Genomic DNA, 21,575 nt, shown 5'->3' on the forward strand with positions numbered 1-21,575 from the left:
ATTGCCCCCCCAAAGGCACAGCAAACCATGAATCAAATTGTTGGTTTGTTGAGTCATATTTTTAGACAGCTTGTGGGGCTATCTTTTAAAAAAAGCTTCAGTCCCCACAGCTTGCCTCCACCCACTTCCCACTGCCGCTTACCTACCCAGCTGCTTCCTCCTGCTCCACAATGGCTTCCACAGAAACAGAAGCTAAACTGCTGGAACTGCAGTTTCAGTTCCAGCAACCTAGCTTTTCCAAACAGCAGCAGGGAGGGCTTCCCTTTTGGCAAGCCTGACTGAGGTGCTTTCCCCTGCTGTCATTGCATAGACAGGGTGGGGGATCGCTTCAGTCGGGCTTCCCTCCTCTTCCTATACCTGACTGGCATAGGAAGAGAAGGGAAGTGAGACCCACGCGATTCAGCATGTGGGAGGAACCATAGATGAAGGGACAAATATTTAAGGGTTATATGTGTTGCTTCGTATTTGTTGGGGTCTCTGGACCTCAAGAATACGAGGCAATGAATATCTGACAAATCAGCGATATTCGTTGAATATCACAATTCGTTTTTATATTCATCCCCATGTCTATTTATGATTATGTGTCTTTTTGTTATCCGCCCATAGTAGTAGCCTAGCTACTAGTTGGGTGGTAGATAGATAGATAGATAGATAGATAGATAGATAGATAGATAGATAGATAGATAGATAGATAGATAGATAGATAGATAGATAGATAGATAGATAGATAGATAGATAGATAGATAGATAGATAGAGAGAGAGAGAGAGAGAGAGAGAGAGAGAGAGGGACAGACAGACAGACAGACAGACAGACAGACAGACAGATTGATTGATTAAGTGTTGAGCTGTTCCCCGTTTGTTCTGTCATCCATCAGCATTTTTTAAAAATGTTTTCCATAAAGCAGAGCTACCACTTCCTTTTTGTTCCCCTTGCTCCAAGGAAGATGGAATACCTATTTCTGTTATTTTTAACCCCTCTTACAAATCTGAGCTGATTCTGAGCTTTAGTCTCTTGACTTTCTTGTCTACAAATACAGTACTGACTACTGCTACTTTTTTGTTTGTCTCAGAAGTAATCCAATGGTAATTCTATGTGGAAAGATCAGCTGACAGTTGTACTGTCATTCCCCAGGAAAAAGCTGAAATATGTTCACAGTCCTCACATTCTTTGGGAGGCTCCCTCCATGTCTCTCTACTTGTTCATATTCTTCCTTGGTGATTTTCTCCCCTTCCATTTCCTTTATATGCCCTTTTAAACACTGTAGCTCTACTGAAAGGCGACCTTTCTGGGCACATAGACAGAAGGGTCTCTCACCCTCCTTCTGCCACTGATGTTCCTAAACCTACAGTACCAAGTACAGCCACCTATTGAAGGCTGAGAATGGGTAGATTGGAGATTCAAGTCCATCTGAATGAACATCTGCCTGTCTGCCCACCCACTGACCTATCTGGAGGCAGAGGTGGCAGCGGGTGGCAGCAGGTTGTGGAGGTTGACCAGGCACTTAAGCACCTCTCCATCAAGGATGGCTGTGTCCCCCAGGAGGGACACCTACACCTTGACCAGAATTGGGACAGGGGACCCAGGCATTTCGCTGAAGTGAAGGGAGCAGGCCAACCTTGGCCCAGCTTTCACAACATTTTAATTTACCAGGACATCCTGCACAAGAACTAAAAGAAGAATCCAGAGAGAGACAGCTGAGATAAAATAGCCACACATGCTGGACATCCATCTTAATGGAATCAATATTTGTCAAGGCTTCTTAGGGCACTACCAAATATAAACACTACAGTAACTGTACTGTATTCATTTCCCAAATACGTTTTCCTTCTTAACAGATCCACCCTAAAAACCTCAAAGGTAACGAGAGTCTTAATCCATTACCTACCAACCACAATTTCTGCATTTTGATACCATGTATAGATATTTGGCATGTTATATCTCTCATGTCTGAGAAAGTGGATTTTATCTACAAAAGCTCACATTAAAATATAATAGAATCTTTAAGATTCCACTATGTTTTTTGACTTTTTAATTTGTTTTTTCTTTTTTCTTTGTTTTTACCGTAATGCTTGCACAGACTAACATGGCTACCTCTTCTGCAACTACATCTATAAAATACACAGGTAACACCATATTATGGGTGGAAAATAGCAATGAACGGAAAAGACTACTGAAGAAAGATACAAAAGTGCCAAACCAGGACTGCAACTGAACATTAAGAAGACAAAAAGCAGGACTTCAGAAGAATTACATATGTTTAATGCCAACACTGAAAAAATTGAACTTATCAAAGATTTTCTATAATATGGTTAAATCAAAAGTCTAAATAGAAATTGCACCAAGAAATCAGACTTGGATGGGAAATTATGAAAAATCTATAAAAACTGTTGGTGTAAGGATGTGTCACTAGAGACCAAGGTCAAGATCATCCATATTACAAAACTGGTGACTGAAAGGTACGGTAATGAAAGGAAAGTGAAGAAAACTGAGAGAAGTATCAATACATTCAAAATGTAGCATTGGAGAAGCACTTACATATACCATCAACCACCAGAAAGATAGACAAGTGGGTCCTAGACCAGATCAAAACTGAGCTCGTTTTAGGTACAAAAATGACTAAAGTGAGAGTTATCATATTTTGGGTACATCACGGGAAGGCAAGACTCACTGTAAATGAAAAAATGTTGGGAAAAGTTAAAGCCAGCAGGAAAAGAGGAGGATTGAATCTGAGATGAACTCATGACAAAACTGTAAGTGATAGCACCTTTTGGTCACTAATTCATAGAGTCAATAATTAAATTGCTGAATTGTGTGAATTATTTTTATTGTGTGATTATTTTTTTATTCTTCTATAAAAGAACAAGAAGTCGTAAAATCGAATCCCCATGACGGAGTGAGCGCCCGTCACTTGTCCCAGCTCCCGCCAACCTAGCGGTTCGAAAGCATGCAAATGCAAGTAGATAAATAGGGACCACCTCGGTGGGAAGGTAACAGCGGTCCGTGTCTAAGTCAGACTGGCCATGTGACCACGGAAGATTGTCTTTGGACAATCGCTGGCTCTATGGCTTGGAAACGGGGATGAGCATCGACCCCTAGAGTCGAACACGACTGGACAAAAATTGTCAAGGGAAGCCTTTACCTTTTTAAAAAGAACAATGCTTTCTAGGCATGTAAACAACTGAACTGATTTATTTTTCTCTTTTCATTAGAGATTTGCTCTAATAATAATAAAAAAATCTAATTAGAAGAACGTTGTAATTCACTTTTATAAAGAGCCAATCGTTTCTTATTTCAGGTCTTCAGATATATTAATCAATGCAACAGAGATATTAATCAATATAATATTTTGTATACACAAATACCACAGAGCTCACTGTAGGCATCCTTCATTCTCGAGAGACTATGGTAATGTGCTCTGAATAGAGGTCTTGGAACAGCATCTAGTGTGGCTGAGAAGGCCAATTCGAGAGTGACAATCCCTTCCACACAGAAGACAAATACAATCTGTCCCCTGTCCAGCTCCCTGATTTTGCTGGTTTCGGGACTGCCTCTTTGCCTCGGCCTGCTGAACAAGTGTCTCTTCAAATTGGGAGAGGCCATGTGCATCGCATGCCTCCAGGCTGAACACTCAGATATCAAAGTTGCCCATCTGTTGAGGTCCATTCCTAGAACCTTCAGATATTCTTCTATCGCAGCTGTGGTCTCCCTCTGTGACACTTTCCCTGCACTAATTCTCCATACAGGAAATATTTTGGAATCCGCAGAGCTATCTTCTAGAAATTTAACTTAAAACAGGCCTTTTTCTTCAGAAAGAAATGGGCTAAATTACAAAATCTAGCTATATTACAGAATACCAAATTATAGGAAAGCAGCCTACCCCATCTTATGTTTTCCTGATGGGAGCACAACTTCTATAATCCTCCAACGAGCATTATGGGAGATGTGTTCCAAAACTTCTAGAGGGCACTTGGTTATGGAAAAGTACAGTGGGGTCTTGACTTAAGAACGGCTCGAGGTAAGAACATTTTGACTTAAGAACCGCTCTCATAGGAAAATATTGACTTGACTTACATACTTAGATTTGAGTTAAGAACTGAAAAAAACCCACGCAGGAGGCAGGGAAAGTGCAAAATTTGAACTTTCAGTTAACTGTTGGCCATTGAAAAGGGTGCCTGTCTGCTTCCTCACTCCTCCCAGCGTTTAGAGAGTGGATTGGGAGACAGTCTTCAGACTGCCTGGTACTGTACTGCCTGGACTGTATTTTCCCTGCCTTCCCTGAACCTTTCTTGACCTAAGAAAAAAAGAAACAAAATACCCCCCTCTAGTGGTCGAAGGCAGAATAGCAGCTTCCCATTAGTTTCTATGGACGGAAAAGAGCAGATACGGATCAAATGGTTCTCAATGCATTCCTATGGGAAATGCAGATTTGACCTGAGAACTTTTTGACTTGAGAACTGCCTTCCAATACGGATTAAGTTCTCAAGTCAAGACCCCACTTGTATAGCAGAAGAATCAAATAAATTAACATTATAAAACTATCACTTAAAGTCACTTAAGACTTTGTAAAACATATAATCTTACAGTCATAGAAATGCAGAGGGACCCTATGTATCATCAAGTCCAGCCTCTGTCAAAGAGGTGCAGTGGGGAATAAAGCCCCAACCTCTGGCTCTGCTGCCTGATACATAAACCACAGAGCTATCCAGCAGTTCTGGATTACAGAAACCCATATATGGTTATTAAAGCAAACATTATTGCACAAAGTTTATGCTAGCCAGACTCAAACCCAAAGGATGATATGTGTTCCTTTGTTTCTAACATTCCTAACATTGTTTAACAAATAAAAATGTATCACAATAGACAGCAGACAATGTTCTGAACTTCCAGTTATTGTGCATTCCCTCTCCTTGCCAATTATTTCTTCATACCTCTGATAAATTCTTTACAACATCATTCTTAATAAATAGGAGGAAATGATCTTGCAGAAGCATATTTATACACTCATTGACAAAGATAAAAATAATATCCCACCCCCACAAGAGTAAATTCTCTCTTAAGTATCCTGTAAGGAACAGTCAAAGACCTTGTACTCGGTTTATAATCACATAATCAAATATTCCCATGACCACAGAATTCATGTACTCTTTGAAATTAAGGATATGTACATTATAAACTGTACATATCTTTAGGGATTTATTATGTAGAACACTAACTGAAGAAACTGTTTCTCTAGAAGTTGACAGTATTAAATAATGGGTAGAGTTTTTTTTAAGTAAGGATTTTGATTCATAAAAAGATGACACACATACTTTTTATTTTAGTAAGATATTTAGGGATAACTTTTGCAATTTCCGTGTTACTTACAATGTTGATCTCCACAGCACCATTCATTAAGATTAAGCAAAAGGTGTTCTTGCCTTTAACTATTCGTGTTCAACATAGCACCCAATCTGAATAAAAATGTCTTTTATCTTCCAATGGGGGGGGGGGAGAGGAAGCAGCAGGATAAGGAGTGTGGTGGTGGTGGTGGCAAGAGAAGGAGGGAGAAGAGGAAATCACAGAGCTGACAAGGAGCACAAAGGTGATGACGGAAGCAGAAATGGCAGAACTGGCAGCAGTCTAAGGAGCACAGTAGTAGCTGTGGTGAGGAAAGAAGGAAGAGGGGAAAGTGGGGCTAGCAACTCTTGAGCTGCTGATAATTCACTGCTGTGATTTACTCTCTTGCACTCACATTGAAATAAATAAGCAGATTCTACTCATGTTTTATGTCCCAGAGTTTTGAACACACAGTTATGGGAAAACATTTTGTCTGCATTCCGAAATAATACTTTGCACAGTTGAAAAATAATACAGTATTGCAAAAACCAAAAAGAAACACAGAAAATATTATAGTTTTAATGGCAGAACTGAGGCCACATTGCTTAGTGGGCAGGAGCGTCAAACTACGGAGCTAAAGGCTGGGAGCTTGATTCCCTACTCTTCTTCCTAGGAATGGGGACAGCCAAGGTTGCATTGTTTGTGTCTGTGGCGGATGGAGTTATATGCTCTGTTGCAAAATAATGCAGCTGGCTCAAAGTTGCATGGTCCCAAAACAGCACCAGGATAAAAGACTGATAAACAACTTCTGAGTATGGTTATTGTGGCTTTTTTGGGCTCCTTGGCCATACTGTATTCTGAAGATTGTTCTTCCTAACGTTTCGCCAGTCTCGGTGGCTGGCATCTTCAGAGGACAGCACTCTGTGCTCTGGTGTAGTTGGCTTGGGAGTGGAGTATTTATGGCTGTGAGATGGGCTTTTGTCTTTTTCTGTAGATGGGTGATTAGTGTCTTGTTGTGGGTGTTTTGTTGTGATAACAACCATCAGATCCCGGCCGTGAAAGCCTTCGCGAAAACTTCTGAGTATATCTAGAAAACCCTGGGAGAGTTGCAAGAAGTTGGAACTATCTTGATGTCACATAATTATTAGTATGGCAATAAAGAAGCTCATATCAATTCACTCCAATTCCACATTTTGTAAATAAATAAAAATCTTCATAGCATATTTAAAAATATCAATTTTCATCCTTTATATGGAAATCCACACAGCTTTCTTCTCATTTGATTACACTGAGCATTCATTTGATTACATTAAATTTTCTTCTTTTTTGTGACCTATAATTTAATTTTATTCCTGTAAATATAATGTTGGATGGTTTACTGAAAGCTACACTAGTCTGTATTTATTTGTGAAATACAATTTATTGATATTTCTGCAATAATTATGTGTAAAAATGAAACATGGGACACAAATTCAATAACATTATTTAAGCATTTGTAAAAGCTTTCTTTCTAAAATTATTTTACCTTTTTATGAAAGCTACTCATAAAATTATCCTAAGCACTTTCAAAGCATGTATAATAATACATTTAAAATAGGATTATTTTATCACATTGGATTTGTTAAATCAAAGAAATTCCTAGGAAAATGAAAGGTAGATACATAAACGGTATTTTCACAACATACCATTACCAGAAGTCACAACCTAAGGCATTAATAAGTTCAAACACATGACTTTTAAACTTCTTTACATTGTAAGCACTAACAATACATGCATTCTCTGAAAAAGTGGTGTAAAGCTGGAAGCCAGTCAGGTAATGTTTCAGTTGAAGGTAGGAATACATATTCTGTCACACAAAACACCAGCACAGTACTCCATATGCACAAATATTTTAAAAAGGAAACTACTGCTACTGCTTCATGTCAGGAGTCTAGTAGAACTTCTAGAGTAGAAAGATCAGCCAATTAGGCACGATTGTTACCCAAGGAATGGCTAAATTTGTTAATGGTCTTGAGGGAGGCTCTTTCTGTGTCCTGTAATGTTATTAATTAAGATGGGCATGACTTGCTTCATGCCACGTTGTTGCAGGTTGTCCGCATGGCACCACAGGTGCCACATGTTCCCTTCCCTCTCTCCCCCCCCAGCTGGTTCACCAGCTGGCACGCGCTGCTCATCTCCTATTCATCATGTGTCCAGCTGCAGCAGGAGCACGGACTTCATTTCTATGCCTCCTCCAGCAGCTGCCCACTCAAAGGCAGCGGTGCAAGAACCTCTGCCTCATCTGAGCTATAAATCATACAAAAATAAATTGGGTTGCCATAATATTTGATGATCCTGCTGCATAACCCATAGTGTGGCTAATGATAGAACAGAATATAAAGAAACTGAATAGTTTCCCACAGTCACAGGTGTGAGACAAGGGTGTTATTTTATCCCTCTATCTCTTCAATGTATATGGAGAACATATCAGAGTGGTCGAGAAGACCAGATAGGCGGGGTATAAATCAAATAAATAAATAAATAAATAAATAAATAAATAAATAAATAAATAAATAAATAAATAAATATCACACAGAAACCTTTATTGTATGTAGATGAATGAGTGAAAATGAATGTATAATTTCAGGTTCATATATGATATATCACAGTTAAAATACTGCAATAACTTGAAATGAGCACTGGAGAATATGGAAGAGGAATTTGTAAAAATAGGATTTTCAGTTGAAAACAAAAATCATAATTACAGGAGAATTAAACAACTTTAATGTTGACAGAGAAGTAGTTTTCTATCTTTCATTCGATCATCAACCCAAATGGAGAAAACAGCCAAAAAATGAGATGCACAGACCTGGATGGCTGACTATGAAAGAACTAGAAAAGATCCTTTAAATGAAGGATGCGTTTCTAGAGAAAAAGACCAGAATAATTTGTATCGTGGCACTCCGGATTAGTATGTAACGGACAACAAAGAAAAGTGAAAAGAAAAAAAATTGAAATGTGGTACTGGAGGAGAGCTTTACAGATTCCATGGATTGCTAGAAAGACAAATAAGCGGGTGCTAGATCAAATCAAGTTTGACATCTCTAAAAGTGATATATTTTATTAATAAGCTACTTACAAAAATATTTAAGATATCTAAGTCATTCAGACCCACAAAGAGAAAACAAAAGCACACAAGACTGAAATAAGAGATTCTGATACATTTTGTCTTAGTATTTAAATTCTTGGTAGCTATTGTGTTAAACAAGTTGTATTAATATAAATGTATTTGGGGAAAAATAAACATAATAAACATATGCATATGCTTCTGACTATTATTTCATCCTGTGGATTGTCTGAAATCAATCTGGCCCAGTATAGGAAATAACCAAGCCAAAGCCAGCAAGCCCTGTCTTATCTAAAATGTGCATAGAAGAAACATACATTTAAAGGATTGACCGCTGAATAATTGATGCTTTTGAACTGTGGTGCCAGAGGAGACTCTTGAGAGTCCCCTGGACTACAAGGAGATCAAACCTATCAATTCTGAAGGAAATCAACCCTGAGTGCTCACTGGAAGGACAGATCCTGAAGCTGAGGCCCCAGTACTTTGGCCATCTCATGAAAGGAGAAGACTCCCTGGAAAAGACCCTGAATTGGGAAAGCGTGAGGGCAAGATGAGAAGGGGACGACAGAGGACGAGATGGCTGGACAGTGTCACTGAAGCTACCAAGATAAATTTGACCCAACTTCGGGAGGCAGTGGAAGACAGGAGGGCCTGGTGTGCTCTGGTCCATGGGGTCACGAAGAGTCGGACATGACTTACCGACTAAACAACGAAAACAATTTAGTCACCGAATTTTTTATTACAATAACAAGCTCAAACATTAGTTCAATCTCCAAAAACAATTGTTTTCAAAGGAAGTTTAATATAAACCATATTCTACTAACAACATTCCACCTATTAATGGAATGCCAGAGCACCAAAATAACAATAGGTTTCCATAATTATTTATAAGATAAATTAACAGCTAAGCATTGAAAATAAAGAGACATCTTAGAGATATCTTTTCTTATCCCTAAGGTGTTCTGAGAATGCTTGATCAACTCTACAGATAGAAGTCTTATGTTTCTTTTCTGGAAACTTGATTTAAACAGAATAGTCTTGCACATTATCTCAAAGTAGCTCTGAAGTAGTGTGGGAAAATATTCCTTTAATCCTTACATGTTTAAGATTAGTTACCCATAAAGAACAGCTATAAGATTTGAAACATGAGATCCCTCTCTAATAGTTTAGTGGTATCTATGAACAACTATGAAGAGTGGTTACTCCTTACTGTAAGCATGGCAACTTTGGCAGATACAGGACATAAATTTCTGTTTGTGAGACCCCCTTGACTACACAGGGTACCAGATTGTGGGGGATGGGGAAGGGTCCACTTCTAGTGTTGAAAATTGGCATTTTGGGCTGTTAAATGTCATAGGCAGGAAGCAAGCTGTGACCTATTTAAATTGTGAATCACTAGTCCTAGAGTATTCCTAGAGCTACAATTATTTTTTTAATTAATTCATCTTTTTTTGTCTGAGTAAAACAGGGGCTGCACTTTCCTGTTATTGCCTTACAGTCTAAGTCAGTGGTCCAAAGAACATCTGGAGGTCCCTTGGGCCTCCAGATGTTCTTGGACTAAAACTCTCAGAAGCCTTCACCACCACCTCTGCTGGCCAGGATTTCTGGGAATTGAAGTCCAAGAACATCTGGAGGCCCAAGGTTGGGGACCACTGGTCTAAGTAGTGAATGAAACAATTAGAAAGTATGCACAAATCCATACACATTTAATCTAATTAAATGCAATCGATCCATTCTATGTAGAACCAATTCAGTAATCAATATGAACATTCTTAATTTACAATGTCACAGAACTGACAAGAAAACAAAAGTTTCCTCTCTCTTTCAGAACATATTATGGAAACTGTTAATTCACCTCAAAACATTCTGGATAAAACAATCCAGAGTGTTCTTACCATCATGATCATAATATAGTTACCATTCTTCAAAATCTGTTTCTATTAGTGATACAAAAACCATACACTTGTGCTTTGAAATCCAAGAAGCTGTTGTGGGTATTTGGTTTGGATCTGAGTTTCAAATTCAACTTCCAACCTGGCCAATGCCTGGTTGTTCTTGAAAAAGCTGTTCAATGTACAACTTGCTTGCATAATTCTCAACCCACACTATCATACTGTGCTTTACACAGGACTCTACTGTAAAAAGCAGTTGTTAAAAACATTGTTAAAATACATAAATTACATGTTCTTAGTATATGCATGTTTTATTTATGTTCTTTATCATGTATTACTTTAATAAATATTTTAAGGGCTTTGCAATTTTTTATTAAACTAATATTAAAAACAAAAACATATATGCATCTCTAAAATGTATTCAGTGTACAATTAATAAAAATGCATGGATATTTGAGAAATTTAAACTTTAGAAGGCAGTACTTTATTTGAGCCAATCCTTCTGAGGCATAAACAGAAAAATGGTTAGCCTTTGAGCTGCTGTCAGAATAAATTTTAATCAGTTGTTTCAGACCATAGAAATAACAGAACTCTAAAAACAATTTTAAAAACCACATACTGTTAGAACAAAATAACTTTTAGCTACTCTTAGAAAGAACAAACAAGGATAGTATATTCAAGTTATTTCTGTCTATACATACTTTGTCTTGCATTATTTCTTTTAAAGCATTGCATTTTAAATCAGGCAATAAATTCTTTTAAATGTTTTTTCTTAACCAAAAAGGGGAACTATAGTGTAGCATTGCAATTCAAAATATATTTAAGAAATCACAGAAATAATGGATATTGTTGTAGAAATGTCTCCGAATACTGCTTTGTTGAACATGTTTAATAATAATAAATTAAAGGGAGAAGAAAAGGAAATAATTATTATGTTAACTGTGGCAAGGCTGATATTTGCAAAGAATTGGAAAAATAACCACTTTAATATGGAGGACTGGTATAATGAAAAGTGGAATATGGACAAATAAGTGGACAAATTAACCTGTGAAACCAAGATTAGAAAAGGAGCTTTGATTTTTTGCTTTGCCATTGTACATTAATGACCTTAAAGAAATATGGAATTCATTTTTGGTATATGTATTCCAGAAAGGGAAAGGGTATGCACTTTGAGATGTATCACTGTATTTCTGGAGAAAAATGGAGCAGTATGAAATATAATGAAAAATGAAAATGAAAACTAGTCCCAAGGTTGGGGGATAGCACAGAGTTTGTTTGTTTGTTTGTTTGTTTGTTTGTTTGTAAATAAATAAATAAATAAATAAATAAATAAATAAATAAATAAATAATGAAAAATGAAAATGAAAACTAGTCCCAAGGTTGGGGGATAGCACAGAGTTGATAATTCTGGCTTTGTTTATTTTTAAAAGTTGATACGTTAGTAATGTTTTCTATATTTATTGTTTTTTTTAACTGAAAATTATTTGCACATACACACACACACACACACACACACACGTACATCCAATTGATGAATGCAGAAAGTGCAGTACAGCTGCCCACACAGAAGAGGCACAAATTAGTTATATTTTCCCCCCCGGTACTCACATCCCTCCTGCTATTATCCTTGGCCTCTTCCCTAGCAGCCCCCTTTATTTTTTCAGTTTATGAAATGACCTAGTGCTGAACTGACAGTTGGTTTCCTCAGATCTCCCTGTATATGGGTGTGTCTGTGTCTTTCAGATAGGAAAACTGCAAAGAATCCTGCGTATTTTTCTGTTTCTTCTTCCATTCTAGAGTTGATAAAAAGTTTTATACAAACAGGTTTAAAAACAACAACAAGCGAAAATCATGCGTTAAGGGTTACTTCAAAATATATATTCCAGAGCAGGAAGAAAGCAGTGCAGCTTTGAATGATAGGGTCAATAATCTGGAGACCAACAAAATGTACAAGAGACATGAACAAGGGCTGACCTCCATTCCCATCTCCAACATGTTTTCTGCATCTCTGAGGGAAAAATTCTCTCCCCTCATGTTTTGGAAATAGCCTGCTGAACAAAGATGAGACAACTGGAGAAACATCAGGAAAAAAATGAAGGCAAGGTTGAGTGGAGAAGTCTCCTCAAGTCCTGGACATTCGTTGGTGAAATCAGCTTATCCCCCGTGATGTTTTGTGAGAAAGTTAAGTCTGAAGTGGTCACCTCTGCTCTGTATTGCAAAGGCACAGACATTTTAAATTACTACACACACCCACACCCACACACACAACCAAAAAGAAAACCCCTCACAACAAACCTCTCATTCTTCTGATTGAACAAAATGTGCCTAACACCCATGGGATAACCATGGGAAAATATACTACAGTCCAAATACATGGAGAAATAACACAGACTTTTCTGATGGAAATTAATTTCCTAATTATTTTATTTATTTTATTTATACTCCGCCTATCTGGTCATTGTGACCACTCTAGGCGGCTAGTTACATTACAACTGTATTGATGCACAAAATTCTCCTAAAGAGTTTCAAACAAAAGCATTTAAATCATTCGGCAAAATCCTGCTGGCACAAAATTAATCTGTGTAAAGCAACAGAAATCACAGAATCACAGAATAATTGAGTTGGAAGAGGCCCATAAGGCCTACTGAGTCCAAACCCCTCTTTAGTGCATGGATCCAAATCAAAGCAGATCAGATGGTTGTCTAACTTCCTCTTGAATGCCTCCAGTGTTGGAGTGCTCACCATCTCATGAGGTAATTATTTCTATTGTCATTCTGCTTTAATAGTTTTTCATGATATTCAACCAAAATCTGGCTTCCTGTAACTTGAACAGATACTACCCCTCCTCTGTATGACAACCTTTCAAGTACGGTATTTGAAAAGTGCTATCCTATCTGCCCTCAGTCTTCTTTCATCAAGCCTAAACATGAGTAGTTCTTTCAGTGTTTCCTCATAGGGCTCGATTTCCAGTCCCGTGATCATTGTCTTGTCTTCCTCTGAACTTGTTCCGGATTGTTGGCATCCTTTTTCAAGTGTGATGTCCAGAACTGGACACAGTATTCTAGGACATCTGTTAATCCATCCTAAAATAGTATTTGCCTTTTTTTTCAGCCACATCATACTGTTGGCTCATATGCAGCTTGCAATGTACAACCATTCCAAGATCCTTCTCACTTGTAGTATTTACTCAGGCAAGTATCCCAACCTCCATTAATGCACAGTTTATATCCTTTAAATATTTAATTTAAACTATATGAAAGCTTCTTATTCTTCCCCCTTTCAAGTTCTGAGGCTCCCTAGGACTGTCTTTTGCTCTGGAGAAGCTTATGGAAACTTTTTTGGGGGGAGGTAATAGTAAAAATTATCACTGGCTTGCCAACGGTGGTCCTGATCCTGGCAGCAGCAATCTGGCAATGATTTTTTACTATTATAGGTTCTCCCACCATCCTGAGGCTCCCAAAACTTCCCCAGAGCAAATGGGAGCTCTAGGGAGCCCCAGGACATAAAAGGGGGAGAAAAAGAAGCTTTCATATAATTTCAATTAGCTATTTCTGGCATTGGATTGGTTCATACCAGTGTAACTTTACACAACAGGATTTTGTCCATTGTGCCATTCTACAAGGGGCAGGTACCTGTTAAAACGAAGCAGTTTTCTGGACTCTAGTAAATTTACTATTATTAATACGTATTTATTACAGTTAATGACCAGGAAGGACAAATTTACATTTATTATGGCATAAGCTTTTTTTGAGCCAGAGTCCACTTCATCAGTTGCATGGAATGCCATTCTGAGTTGGCAATTATATCTATATAGATATACACAAACATAGACATAAACATAAATAAAACAGATAGGCATGACTGTAAAAGAGAAGTAAATATTGGCAATAAAAGCCTATTACTGCATATTATGTTACATTATTCTTTATTCTTTCCCTTAGTTTAACTGTCTCCAGACCTCTGATACATGGAATGTACTAAGCTAAACTATCACCTTGGCTTTATTATCTAAACAGGGAGACCATGAAACTGTTGTCCTAATCTATGGGGCTTTTAAGTAAGTTTCTAAATTTATATATGTAAACATATATCATTATCTGAAACTGTTCAATATCATATGAGCAGACTGCTATTAACAAAATGTGGGGCACTTTATATTGTGAAAATTCACTGTACTGGACAAAACTAGAAGGAAACTACTTTGGATTTAAGTCAAGAACCAGAGTTGGAAGATGTGGTTTCCAACATTATAACAAAATTTCACAATTGCAATGCACTTTCTTGGTCCCTAGATTCTCCCTGTGACAGATTCCAAATCATGTGTCATAGATAAATTATTCTGATTTTCCAGTTTGGATGAATTACTTCAGCAACTATTTCTAAACTAATTTGAATGGTCCAAATATTAGTAAGACACGTATTTTAAAACAGGTTACACCCAAAATCTAACCTAACTTTTCTATTTTAGGGAATGCATTCATAGACCTAATTATGCATGTGGGATTTCCAAAAAATGCATTTTAAATCCAAAAATGATTAAGCAAACAAACAGTATGGAAAGAAGGTGCATTTTGTAATTATGCAAACATGAACAACATGAAAATCTACATGTATTTTCTTTTATGACTATCAGTGTAAAACAGAAAACAGAATACAGCACCACAATGGTTCCCACTACATTGCATTGTAGTATATATTCAATTTCTTGAGGTGTTGGATTTGGCTACAGTGACACATGCCTTAGTTACATCCATCTGGATTACTGTAACATGCTCTATGTGGGGCTGCCTTTGAAGACCGTTTGGAAACTTCAGCTGGTGCAAAACTCTGCAGCCAGACTACTGACTGGGGCGAGTTACAGGGAGCATATAACGCACCAGGTACAAGAACTGCACTGGCTACCAGTTCGTTTCCAGGCACAATGCAAAGTGCTGGTCATTACCTATAAAGCCCTATACAGCTTGGGTCCAGGCTACCTGAAGGACCATATCTTCCTAAATGCGTCTTCTTGGCAATTAAGATCAGCAGAGGAGGCCCTTCTCTCAGTCCTATTGCCAGCACAAGCACAGCTGATGGGGACACAGGAGAGGGCCTTCTCTGTGGAAGCTCCCAGGCTATGGAATGCTCTCCTTCAGGAGATCAGGGTGGCCGCTTCCCTTTTATCCTTCCGAAAAAAGCTAAAGACCCATCTCTTCAGGCAGACTTTTAACAGTTATAACTGAATCCCTGAACCCCATTTCAGCAAACAACTTTAAACTTTTCCATGTTTTCATGTTTTAATCTTTTAATTTTATTTTAAATCATATATTGTTTAATTTGCCTTTTTAATCTTTAACTTATTGTCTTTTTAATTGTGTGAATTTTAATGTTGTGAGCCGCCTTGGGTCCCTTTGTTGGGAGAAATGCAGCATGCTACTATTGCTACTAACAACAACAACAACAACAATAAAGAAATAAAAATAAAACTCTAGTTTTATCTTTTTTGAGTATACAGGTATCCAGCAGAGGGAGTAGTACAGTATGTTTAAAAAAAACTAACAAGACATGATTAAGAACTTGTATGATATGCAAAATAAAACAGCAGTTAAAAAACTGCTTTCTATGAATACTCAGATGATTTGAAAGAGAAGCATCATAGCATTTAGGCTAAAAAATAATGTGAATGTTTATTTCAAATAAGCATATGTCTGTTACCACCACCAATGTTAAGGGGAAAGGCACTAAGCATCAGCAATATTAAACATAGCATAAAAATAAGGAAACTGGAATACAATAAAAATCAGTACTTCAGTGTATGAAAATATTGTATTAAATACAAGCCTTTTGACTGAAGATACAAGGAAAGAGGTGGACAAAAACCTGTACTGTCTTATTGGCAAAAAGACTGCATAGAGTCAAGATAATTACTAAGAAGGCTAGTAGAACCATAAGCCTGAGATTGTAAATGGACTACATAGTCTAAATTGGAGGGGAAGAGGATGGGGGTGGGAAAAGAGGGCATTGGAGTTGGGTGTATAAAAGTCAGGTAGCTCATGGAAGAAACCAAAGAAATACGAGCACATGCTCAAATATGAAAGAGCTTGTAAGAACAGAAATTTGTTGCAGAGGATGATAAATGTTTTTTTAAATATAGCACTATTTGTGATTTCTCATGTAAGATATTTACCTGCAAATTGATCTCTGCTTCATAGAATGTCAGGCAAGAGCAGTAGTGCCGTTCAGAGTTTATATCTGTCAAAACTACCACAAAGAATGTAGGTTGCTTCCTCTCTCTGGACAGATGCCATCCTCCAGGTTGACAAAACTATGAATAAAGAAACAAATATATAACTGAAAAGAAAGCTATGTTAGAGAACAAAAATGCTTCATGGTATGTAAACCCACAATGAATACAAATGCACAGATGGCAATACGGTACTATATTACCCAATGAGACTACTTGGCAATTCCTAAACTTGAAATTTAATCTTAAAGTCATTTTTTTCACAGGTTATTAGGTTTGTTCTTACAATACTCACAGTAGTAGTAATAACATACATCAACAATAAAACCCATAGGCTGTAACAGTTCTTGTATTATCCAGAATTTTCCAACTTGGTGCTATTCACCAGAAATCAACTTGCTAAAACTTGTAAGATTGGAGCTCTTTTTCTTTCACCCTATTACATCTCTTTTTCATATAAAACATATACCCACAGTGCTGCTAGTTTTCTCACTGAAGTCCAAACCTAGCACTAATCTCTTATAGCAGTGAATATCTGCTACAGCACACCACTTGGTTATATCAAAGCCAGCATTTCTATGGTCCAAACACTCAAAAGTGAAAAAACACCAAATAGAAAAGGAACAGAAATTATTTTTGTTTGTTTTATTGATAGGATGCAAACAACAAAAGTACTATTCATTTTCACAGTTTCCATTTTGTTTATGAGTTAATCTGATTTTTGTTAGCATTTCTGTACTACTGAAACTTCATTTACCAAAAATATATAAATAACACCACCTATTTTGTAAATGAACCTGTTGCTGGGTCATAGTAATTGCCTCTCATAACCTCCCACTCTATTAAATATCTGAATTCCAGGTACCTCTTAAATTCTGAGATTATTCAGCACACTATGCAGATTAATCTAGTAACATGACACTTGCATAACATGATCTAATTTGGTTGCTCACAAAACATTCCAAGCAATAGTAGTACAGTATATTTGTAACATTAAATTTGTTAAGCCAATAAGCTTTTTAATCTCTCCTTTAATGAGATATTTCTTGTTTTAAAATAGCCAAAGCTTATTTCCTCCATAAATCCTAAGGAGACCTCTTGTGCAGTAAACTTAAGTATCTCTCTGGTGTATTTTATAATCCGTAGTTTAAAAAACCAACAATAAAATAAAATAGAATGATATGAAACACTGTGATAGAAAATCTAGCAAGCAAATGCATACTTTCTCAATTAATGTGGAAAACTACATAATATTCATGTAAGAGATATCTAAATAATAAAAAGAAAGGCCTTGTCAGAACTCTTAATCAACGATCAGGAGTATGTTAAATAATACTTTTTTCCTCTTCTTGTTCTAATGTTTTTGCTTTTGTTTTTTATTATAAGTATTGTAACCATCCTGAGTAGTGCCACGGGATGAATGGGAGCAGGATACAAATTGAATAAATAAATAATTTTTAAAAACTAGCAACTACTGTAATGTATTCCCTAGCAGGACAAATTAGAGTTTGTAGCAATTTCTAATACCAGTGACAATGTTCCAGTTTGAACTACAACCAATGTGTTCCCTAATCGCCCAGTTCCCAACTGTAGGTGATCACGGAAAAAAGGGAAGGCATTTAGCTTTTAGAGAAAGTGCGAAGAAGCCGACAAACAGATGTCCAAGCCAGCGGAGGCTTAACAAAACTCTTTTTATTAACTTAGAACGATTACATAGAATGTTGTGAGAATTCAGATAGGATACTAGTTACCTAATTGCCACTGGGATTGGCCGGAGAAACCCTGTGATCTAATGCTCTAGCTCTAAGCAAAAAGGCAGAGTGAGAGGTCACCCCGCCTGCTGGGAGCCGCCACTCTCTGCCAGGAGTGTGTACACATCACTGAAACAGAACGTAGCTAACAACCTTGGGCAGAAGTTTCCCACACCCAACTACACTTGACCATATTATTTTATAACTGGAAGAGAGTAGTTCAGTTGTGGTCCCACTCTGGTGGTCATGCTTGAGACGGTTGGATAGCTCAGTGGCTTAAGTATCTGGCTGTGGAACCAGAGGTTGAGAGTTCAATAACCCACTGTGCCTCTTTGAGAGAGATCCATAGGGTCCCTTCCAGCCAATTGGGCCCACAGTTGTTGCATAGGTATCCCAGATTCCCTGACCTGCCTCCTTCAGCAGATGCCAATCAGAGGAGGAGGTGGGGCAGGGAAGTCTGGGGTGCTGCCTTTCAGTGGGCATCCATAGAAGGAGGCAGGGAAGGGAATCCGGGACACCGATGCAAAACATGTGAGCCTGATCTGCAGACGTGCCAAACTGCAGTTCATGGCCATCTCTAATGATGAATTTAGGTGAATATAGCCATTTTAGGATGGGACCCATGCCACTTTCTCAAAATACAAAAGATTCCCATACATTCCCATAAGTTAGTTTTCGTTTCTAAAATAACTATTGTAATTTTATAGTAATAATAATATGTCATGAAGTAGATTCTGACCTACAGTGACCCTTTCCATGGTTTTCTTAGGTACAGAGTATTCAGAAGTGGTTTTCTATTTCCTTCTTTTGTGGGAGCTTCAGGACAGTGCATCTTGTCCAGGGCTCCTCAGGTCAGCTCTTCTCTTTGCAAGCACAGTAGTAAATTGAATTCTCAACCTCTAGTAATAGCAGCCAGTCACCCAACCGACTGAGCTTTTACTGTGTATTTTAATGTGCTATTTGTTTTGAGATTGCTCATAATACTAGTATTGGAGGATAATTATATCAATCTATTAAGTCATCAAATACGACCTTCTCGTTTTAATTTTTCAGTGGTCATTAAAAACATGTGTAGGATTAACACTTGTGTTGCATCTCTTTGCTTTTCTGTTTTATATACACCTTAATGTACTTCTACCAACTTGATTCAGATTCATGTATGCTAAAGTAGTAACACTGAATATTAATCAATTGCAAGATCGCTGTAGTGTTGTTATAAATCATTACACTACAGGGAATTATTGTTTAAGCAGATTAAATACTTTCTAACAGTTGCAACGTCAGAGACCATCATAAGATGGTGTTATGCTCACACATGGAAACTAGTTATAGTTCTGCCAGAGCAAGAGGTAATAATACTAAAGGCATATATAGTGGTGCCCCGCATAGCGATGGGAAAACATCGTAAAACGGATCAAAAACCCTTTGTTTAATGCGTTCCAAATGGGCGCAAAACTCACCATTCTCCGATGTTTTCCCTTGTTCCGGCGGCCATCTTGGGTGTACTGGCGGCCATTTTGAGCATCCCGGCAGCCATTTTGGGTGTACCGGTGCCCATTTTTTGTGTTCTGGCGGCCATCTTGGGTGTACCAGTGGCCATTTTTTTGTTCCGGCGGCCATCTTGGGTGTTCCGGCGGCCATTTTTTGTTCCGGTGGCCATCTTGGGTGTACCGGCACCCATTTTTTGTGTTCCGGTGGCCATTTTGGAGCCGCAGAACAGCTGTTGCCCCATCGTAATGCAAGCGTGCCCTCGCATTAGCGATGGGGAAATCCGCATTGCAATGCGGATTCATCGTTCAACGGTGCACTCGTTATACGAGGCACCACTGTATTAACTTCGAAATTATTTATAATTCAGATCTTTCTGCTCATTCATTAGTAACTTAATTCAAAGTATTTAGTATTTTGTTTCGATAAATATTCAACTATTATAGAATAATTGTTGCATAGCTAAAACTATATTAAGTGTATAAAAACACGTTATTTGATCTACCATTTCTACTATGCAGCAGTTGCAAGCCCCTTCGCAATGAAATATAATGTGAGTTATTACACAAAATGGTTTAAGTATGTACTTCTAAGTCCAGCATACCAGTAACACAGCTGCATTCTGCTGCATGTTAAATATTGATTTGGTTTTAGACTCCAGTGAAGATGGATGACATATATTTCCACATATAGGGGGAAAAATTTATTAACAGAAATTAAAAAATATTCCCTGGAGATAAAAACATTTGTTTTTCAGATGTCACGTAAGCCAGGGGTCCCCAAACCCCAGTCCACGGCCCGCTGACGGGCCATGGCCAGGACCAGGCCAGGCCGTGGAGACAGATCTCCCACCACTCACACGCACTACCACCCCGCACTGCCCCTTTGCTCATGTACATGAGCGCCCAAGCGCCCCTGCCCTTTGCACATGTGTGAGAGTGCCTGCATCAGCACCCCCGCTTCTTAGTTCATGCACGCAATTGTGTGTGGGGGTGCCCCACCTTCCCCAACTGGTCTGTGAGTTAAAACAGTTGGGGACCACTGATGTAAGCCACAAAACAGACAAAAAAACCATGAAGTCATATTGTTTGGATGGCAGACTTCTATTAGTAGTTTATTCATAAACCAAAACAATTTGTATTTGAGACTGTGAGGAAAACATTTCCAGCACTGAAATAATCATCATCATCATACAGTACTTAAGGCATACAGGATACACAGAATATGGTGAGGACACAGTGTGGGGAGGAAAAGAGAAGGAAAGAGAAGAATTGCAAACAGTATAAATAAACTATTGCCTTTTCTGTCCATCTAAATAAGGCCAAAACAATAGACAAGTTATGATGTGCATCGTTATTGTTTAGTCGTGTCCGACTCTTCGTGACCCCATGGACCAGAGCACGCCAGGCCCTCCTATCTTCCACTGCCTCGTGGAGTTGTGTCAAATTCATGTGGGTTACCTCGATGACACTGTCCAACCATCTCATCCTCTGTCGTCCCCTTCTCCTCCTGCCTTCGCACTTTCCTAACATCAAGGTCTTTTCCAAGGAGTCTTCTCTTCTCATGAGATGGCCAAAGTATTAGAGCCTTAGCTTCAGGAGCTGTCCTTCCAGTGAGCACTCAGGGTTGATTTCCTTTAGAATTGATAGGTTAGTTCTCCTTGCAGTCCAGGGGACTCTCAAGAGCCTCCTCCAGTACCACAATTCAAAAGCATCAATTCTTTGGCGGTCAGCTTTCTTTATGGTCCAGCTCTCACTTCCATACGTCACTACAGGAAAAACCATAGCTTTGACTATG

General features: G+C 38.1%; 1 protein-coding gene across 6 annotated transcripts in view; it reads right to left on the reverse strand.

Annotated features, from left to right (window-relative positions):
• The window catches only part of SBF2 (SET binding factor 2), a 402,592-nt gene that overhangs the window by 212,745 nt on the left and 168,272 nt on the right, over positions 1 to 21,575 (reverse strand). For all 6 annotated transcript variants that reach the window (XM_020789925.3, XM_020789927.3, XM_020789926.3 and 3 more), the window contains one exon: positions 16,483 to 16,620. In XM_020789925.3, the coding sequence (XP_020645584.1) occupies positions 16,483 to 16,620 (138 nt within the window). The remainder of the gene's footprint in view (positions 1 to 16,482; positions 16,621 to 21,575) is intronic.

This window comes from Pogona vitticeps, chromosome 1 (genome assembly GCF_051106095.1).
Source record: "Pogona vitticeps strain Pit_001003342236 chromosome 1, PviZW2.1, whole genome shotgun sequence".
NCBI classification, from domain to species: Eukaryota; Metazoa; Chordata; class Lepidosauria; order Squamata; family Agamidae; genus Pogona; species Pogona vitticeps.